The sequence below is a fragment of the Malus sylvestris genome, chromosome 13 (genome assembly GCF_916048215.2).
Source record: "Malus sylvestris chromosome 13, drMalSylv7.2, whole genome shotgun sequence".
NCBI classification, from domain to species: domain Eukaryota; kingdom Viridiplantae; phylum Streptophyta; class Magnoliopsida; order Rosales; family Rosaceae; genus Malus; species Malus sylvestris.
The window spans coordinates 12,206,593-12,213,851 of record NC_062272.1 but is presented as its reverse complement, the minus strand read 5'-3'; the positions used below and the strand labels follow the sequence as shown (position 1 = coordinate 12,213,851).

Below are 7,259 nucleotides of genomic sequence, written 5' to 3'. Positions count from 1 at the left end.
TGGCATACTTTATAAGTGGGTTTTAATTGCCATGCTATGGCCTAACTCGACTAGAGAATATGTCAGCAAGTAAGCCAGTTTTATATGTCCAAATAACCAAATTGTTTTTCTTATATTTTGAGGATTTTTTTTCACTAAAAGAGGCTCACTAAATCCTAATGTGACTTATTAGGCTATTATGTACAGTCGGAATCTTGAGACTTTGCATTTAGTCTCCGTGCTTACACGTTTTGCACCTATGTGGAGTGACCTTTATGGTGCGAAGAGGATTTCAATTTAAATTTAACGTGGAAGGATTAAATTACATCAAATTAATCCAAGGGTCAAGATTAATCTAAATTCGTACAAATGTACAAACGATAAATGTAAAGAGATCTATGCAGCTAGATCATTAGAGACCATGCGTATGTTTTCCTTTAATTAAATGAAGTTTTAACGAAACACTTCCGTTATTATTCATTTTTAATGAAAAACCATATTTTTACCTTTCCTGGTACTATTCACTTATACCTTTATTTGTTATTTTTCATTCAAACTAAAGTTTTTTAGAACTTTTCGTTAGTTTCCTTTTAATTAAATCCTCACTTTTTCTTTTCTTGGTTATCACGGTAAGTTTTATATGGTTGCCACTTGTAGTGGTTATCATGATTTGGGCTTGTTGGGCTGTTACATAGTTCCATCTCCAGAAGTTCAGACTGGAGATCATCAAGGAGGAATTTATTGTAAAGTTGTTGGTAAGTGTCTTTGATTTTTCTCCTTTGGCGTGCATTCATGTGTCCTAATATCCATATCACAACCTCCTCGTCTGTTCCCAACCCTGTATCTATTTACATAAAAAAAAAAGAAAAATACATATATATATATATATATATATATATATATATATATATATATGACAAAGGAGGTGTCAGCTGTAGTGACATATTTTGTAATTTTTGTTTATTTTAAATGCTTTTAAGTATCACAATACATGATTGATCTATTTGGAATTATGTATTGTTAATATTGTAACTTTTTATTAATTTTATACAAAATCACCCTTTTTTTAATACGACTATATATTTACACTAAAACGTTGAAGAATAAATTGGTTGCGAATTCATTATTTTCGAGATCGAAAGCATAAGACTTCTCACTTATAAATAAAAAAGAATATCATTAGACCGTATTACTGGACGACGAATCTAGTATACTTTTGTTTTTTGAACAAACGATATTATCTACATTAAAAGAGAGGGGGTTGGCTTAGCCTCACAATCGGCTAGCAACAATGTGGTTCAAATTCACTTTTGGTGAGAATCGAACCTAAGATCTCTCACTTATAAGTAAAGAGGAATATCACTAGATTGTAATACTAAATGAGGGTATCGGATTCTCCAAAAGAACTTTCTAACTAAATCATTCAATTTTTGGGAATCACTAGTACGTTAACCGGTCAAAAAAGGAAACAAGAACGGGGAATAATGTATCCTGACTAAAAAAGGACGGGGAATAATATATATAACTTTTTACCATAAATAAATGTTTTTTATTTTTCAGAACATCGATTGTACAAAAAAAAAAAATTATTGATAAAAAATTTAAAAAAAAGTTACACCTAATTAAGAAGGAAATAAATCTTTTGAGCAAGAAAAACAAAAAACAGAAAAAGATGGGACATAAACAAAAACAGTGCCTTTTTCATTTCATGGACCAAATAGTAGAATTCGGATCCTTGCCGGATTCTTTTTGTGAGGATCTGGGAATCTGTGAATCGTATCATTTTATCGTACATCGTGCGATCAGAAATCATTTTAAATATTTTTATTTAAAATTAAACACAAACAATACCTGACAAAAACTGATCGCACGATGTACGATGAACGAACATGATTCATGGATCCCCAGAATCCTCACCAAAGGGATATGGAGAGGATCCTGTTGGCAAATAGTAAACACCCATCTTAAAATCCACCTCAAGTTACAACTTTTTTTTCCCTTCAACATTTAGGAGTCTCCTGTTCATAGATCACTTATAGTAACCGACTGATAACTGATGATTAGTTAAAACCAAGGCACGGTTTATTAGTTATTTATTAGTTTATGAATTGAGCAACATAAGGAAAGAAAAAAAAAAGTAATGCTAGAGAGACAAAATTTTGAAAATTAAAGGATATGAAAGTTAATTATTGATTTATTACATAAGCATTGATAAACGTGCTTATTCTAATTTGTGACACATCATTTAATTTGCAAACTTTATATATAAATTTAGTCTTCCTAGTATTAGCAAAAAAAATCCTACTAAAAGGAAAAACACAATCTGTTTTTTTAAATTAATTTTGTCGTGTTGGTGGGAGTCTGGTAATAATTTGGTGGCCATGCAAAAGCAGATGAATGCATGGAGAAGAACTAGCGCCCTACAATGGTGGAAGTGAAGGACCACGATATTTTAACATGTACCTTAAACTTAGGGAATTAGTCATGCACGCACAAAGCATATCACCATTTTTAGGCAAACCAATTATTTAAAAAAAAAAAAAAAAAAAAAAACTAATTAATCTAACCTTCACCGTGGAGTTCGAGCCTCCCCGCACAGATAGCAGCGGAGGGTACTTAACAAATTCTTTTAGTTAGTATAAATACAGGCATTCAAAGAGAATTTATCCATCCCTAACTTTAATCGTCAAGTCTCCCCGGAGACTTGTTATGTAATCGGGAAAAATAGTAGACAAAATTTCTTTACATAATTTTTTAGCTACCTAGCTTTGTAGAGTTGAAAAGGAGGCCATGGCCATTGCTGGAGGAATGTATTGCCACGTCATTCTTATCTTGTGCTTAGCTGCATTGGCCTCTCGAGCCGCTGCCTCGGTTGCCATTCCTCCGGCTGTGTTCGATGTTTTCCGTGGTAGTAATTTGGGTGTCCATGACACAGCTGATCCTGATGAGAAAATCTTTAACGTGGTGGATTTCGGCGCCAAGCCTGATGGGAACCACGATGCAAGCATGGTAATACTATGTTACCCTAACATTATTTTATGTTGTATAAATGTATGATACGTATTCATCACATTCTGAAAACGACGGTGCAAAACTGACAAAACTAATTCATTTTGGGTCGTCTGACTAAATTGATTTTTTTTTTCTTTTGCTATTAATGGCAGAATTTCATAAAAACATGGATTGCAGCATGTAAGAATAACACTGACCGGAGATCAAGGGTTCTGATCCCACCAGGGACATACAAGAGTGGGCCAGCGGTATTTCAAGGGCCATGCACCTGTGCTAAACCCATAGTTGTTCAAGTTTTAGGGACCATAAAAGGCCTGAATGATCTGTCCTTATATGAAGAGCCATACTGGTTCTTGTTTGAGAAAGTAGAGGGCTTGGTCATTACCGGCAATGGCATCTTTGACGGACAAGGATCAAGTGCCTGGAAAGTCGCTGGTGACTGCGGCAGTTCGAGCGACGGTTGCAGTCCACTCCCATCTGTAAGTTCTATACTCATTACCAACTAGTTAACTAGAGCCTCCTCTATATATATATATATATATATATATATGGATACTTTGGATGCGGTCCCTAATCCTTAACATTCTTTGACTAAAACCTTAATGGTATTCAAAGTTTGATCAAAGTCCCTTGACTTTGTACACCTCATTATATTACAATTAATATTTATATTTTTATAGTTTTGACATTAATTGTTTAATATTTTATGAGATTTATAATCCTATAAATTTAAAATCTCTCATTATAATACTATTAGAAATGGTTACAATAAAAAAATTCAAACATTTTGATTGAATAAAACGGATAAAAACTATGTAAAAATAAGAAATAATAAATGGCAAAAGAATGTATCCGTAGTGTTAAAAAAATGGGACATTTTACAAAAAAAATTGGTACATTTCACATATAACAAAGTGGTACATTAATAAAGAAGAATGGGTACATTATAAATAAATTAGGGTACAGATAAAAGATTAAAAAATTATGAGTACAAATGAATTTTAAAAAAACATAGGTGCTAAAAGAAATTAATACATGGGTACAAAATAAAACTAAAAAGAAAATACTACAAATTTAAAAAAAAAATGTTGCAAATTAAAAGTGGGTACAAACTAAAAATATAAATATATGATACAAAGTTTAGGCATAAAACATAAATATACCATATGTAATTTTTCTATCATTGATTAAATATACAATGTCAAGTGACGGTGTACACATGGGTACAAACACAAATAAAACTTTAAAAAATATGGGCACAAAAAGAAACCAATATATGGGTACAAATTACAAAATGAAAAGAAAATTGGTACAAATTAAAAATAGGTACAAACTAAAAATAAAAATATATGATAAAAAATTTAGTCATAAATATAAATACACTAATTTTAACATTTTTAACACTAAAGGAATATATTTAAAAATAAAATATTTTATTATTCAAATAATTAATGATGTTATTAATACCTAAGGACCTTGATCAAAAATTGAAAATGAATAGAATTTTAATCAATAGAGTAGCAAAAAGAAGGATGTGAACCTAATAATTCATAAGAAAGAAAACTGGCTTTAATTATTGGATTAATTAATGCAGAGCATCAAATTCAATAGCGTCTCTAACGGGGTCATTCGAGGCATTAGTTCCCTCAACAGCAAAGGAGTTCACCTTTTCATCACTGACAGCCAGAATGTTAGGGTTCGCAGAGTGAATATCTCTGCCCCTGGAACAAGCCCCAACACTGACGGCATCCACATTAGCAACTCCAACAATGTCAAGGTTGCCAGAACTCACATTGCCACTGGTGATGATTGCATCGGCATGATTCAGGGATCCACCAACATTGCCATCAACAACGTAATCTGTGGCCCCGGACATGGCATTAGGTAGATATATAATCGAGTTTTTAGTATTTGAACTCTTATGCTATACATTATTCTTGACATGTAATGTTGTTGGACTATAAAATTTGGACTATAGATGCATTTGAAGGACAGTTATATAATCAAGGTCTAGATTGACAATCTGCTAACATATAATAGATTGTTCCGCTACTATGTCTTATATAAATACCACCTATCCTCCTAAATGTTCATGGACTAATTTGTGTCCCCATTTTATTGATGACAGTGTCGGTAGCCTTGGCAAGTATGAGCACGAAAATGATGTGAAAGGGATCACCGTGAAGAAGACAACATTTTTGAACACAGACAATGGGATTAGAATCAAGTCATGGCCAGGATCGGGTCCTAGTCTGGCATCAGGCATGGTTTTCAAGGACCTCATCATGCAGAATGTTAGGAACCCTATCATTATTGACCAAGAGTACTGCGCTGGGGGATGCGACAAGAACCAGGTTTGTTAACCTAATTATCCTATAACCCTAAGTAATCACTCTCTTTTTTTTTATAATAAGTCGATAAATGAGATCGAACTCTTGACTTCTAATCTTAACCTTCTTTTACCGACTTTCTTCAACACTGTGCAGCCATCGCGTGTGCAGATCAGCAATGTTCATTACATAAACATCAAAGGGACAACACCGTCAAATGTGGCAGTAGATTTCATTTGCAGCAGCCAGGTTCCTTGCCAAAACATCCAGCTTCACGACATTGATTTGAAGTATACTGGTCCAAATGCTGCAGCTCTCACCTCCGTATGTAAAAATGTAAAAGCTGGTTTTGGTGGCATACAAAACCCACCAGCCTGCCATTGAGAGTTGAGCTCCTGAAGTTGATCATAACACCCTTGACATGTCCTGCTTAACTAACTACTTATATTTATATCATTGCTGCCGGGGAATGAGAAGGAGAGCATTTGATGCCTCTGGGGATGGAATGATGCATGTACTAAAAGTTAATATTTGTAGCATCAGTGGCATATTAGGCTTTGATGACCAGCGGGGGCCATGCGCCCCTCCCCACTCCCACCCACGCCGCTCCCCCCCCCCCCCCCCAAAAAAAAAGTTCATAAATAATATTAAGTTTTTTTTTCACTATGTTAATTGTGTTTTACTTTTTCATCAGTTTCAGTAGTGACTAGCCTTCATGCACGCACGCCCCCTCCTCCCCCCAAAAAAAGTTAATAAATAATATTAAGTATTTTGTGTTTTACTTTTTCATCGGTTTCAGTAGTCATTAGCCTTCATACACGCACTCACGTGCGTGCAGAAGACATTTTTTGAATCACGGCATGATACGGGCAACTACATGTTTTAACTGTATTTAGATGCGTAAATTGACAAAAGAAAAGTCAAATATTTGAAGTAAATGAATAATCTTAAATCATGCTAGAAGAACCCCATAAACCAATTAAAGCAGCTGAATTACATAATAAAATCAGTTTTTATAGAATTTACATTAAGAATAGAGAAAATAATATTTAATAAACAATTGATTGAATCACATTATTGCTAACACATTGTGAGGCTAAGCCCATCCCTCCCCCTTAGTGTAGATAATATCGTTTGTAAAAAAAAAAAAACAATCATTTGACAACTAATTTAATCACATTATTATCCGCGTGCGAAATACCTTTTTTATAACTAGCATTACACGCTTCTTAAGATGTTTTGAACGTGTTTAAAAATAGAGAAAATAATATTTAATAAACAACTGATTGAATCACATTATTGCTAGTTTATTATGAGGCTAAACCCACTCCCTCCCCCTTGGTGTAGATAATATCGTTTGTTAAAAAAAATCATTTGACAACTAATTTAATGTAATTTAATCACATTATTATTAGCGTGCAAAAGACTTTTTTTATAACCGGCATTACACGCCTCTTAAGATGTTTTGAACATGTTTAAAAATAGAGAAAATAATATTTAATAAACAACTTATTGAATCACATTATTGCTAGCCCATTGTGAGGCTAAGCTCATCCCCTCTCCCTTAGTGTAGATAATATCGTTTGTTAAAAAAAAAAAACAATCATTTGACAACTAATTTAATCACATTATTATCCGCGTGCGAAAGACTTTTTTTATAACCCACATTACACGCCTCTTAAGATATTTTGAACGTGTTTAAAATAGAGTAAATAATATTTAATAAACAACTGATTGAATCACATTATTGCCAGTCCATTGTGAGGCTAAACCCACCCCCTCCCCCTTAGTTTAGATAATATCGTTTGTTAAAAATTAAAAAAAAAATCATCTGACAACTAATTTAATCACATTATTATTCGCATGCGAATGACCTTTTTTATAACCGACATTACATGCCTCTTAAGATGTTTTGAATTTGTTTAAAAATTGAGAAAT

The 7,259-nt window shown here is 33.2% G+C and overlaps 1 protein-coding gene across 1 annotated transcript; it reads left to right on the top strand.

Annotated features, from left to right (window-relative positions):
- Nucleotides 1–2,665: 2,665 nt before the first annotated feature.
- Nucleotides 2,666–5,923, top strand: LOC126597044 (exopolygalacturonase-like). Its single transcript, XM_050263799.1, has 5 exons — nucleotides 2,666–2,988; nucleotides 3,144–3,470; nucleotides 4,586–4,875; nucleotides 5,120–5,345; nucleotides 5,478–5,923. The coding sequence occupies exons 1-5, from the start codon at nucleotides 2,770–2,772 to the stop codon at nucleotides 5,703–5,705; spliced, it is 1,290 nt and encodes a 429-aa protein (XP_050119756.1). The 5' UTR covers nucleotides 2,666–2,769; the 3' UTR covers nucleotides 5,706–5,923.
- The last annotated feature ends 1,336 nt before the right edge of the window (nucleotides 5,924–7,259 follow it).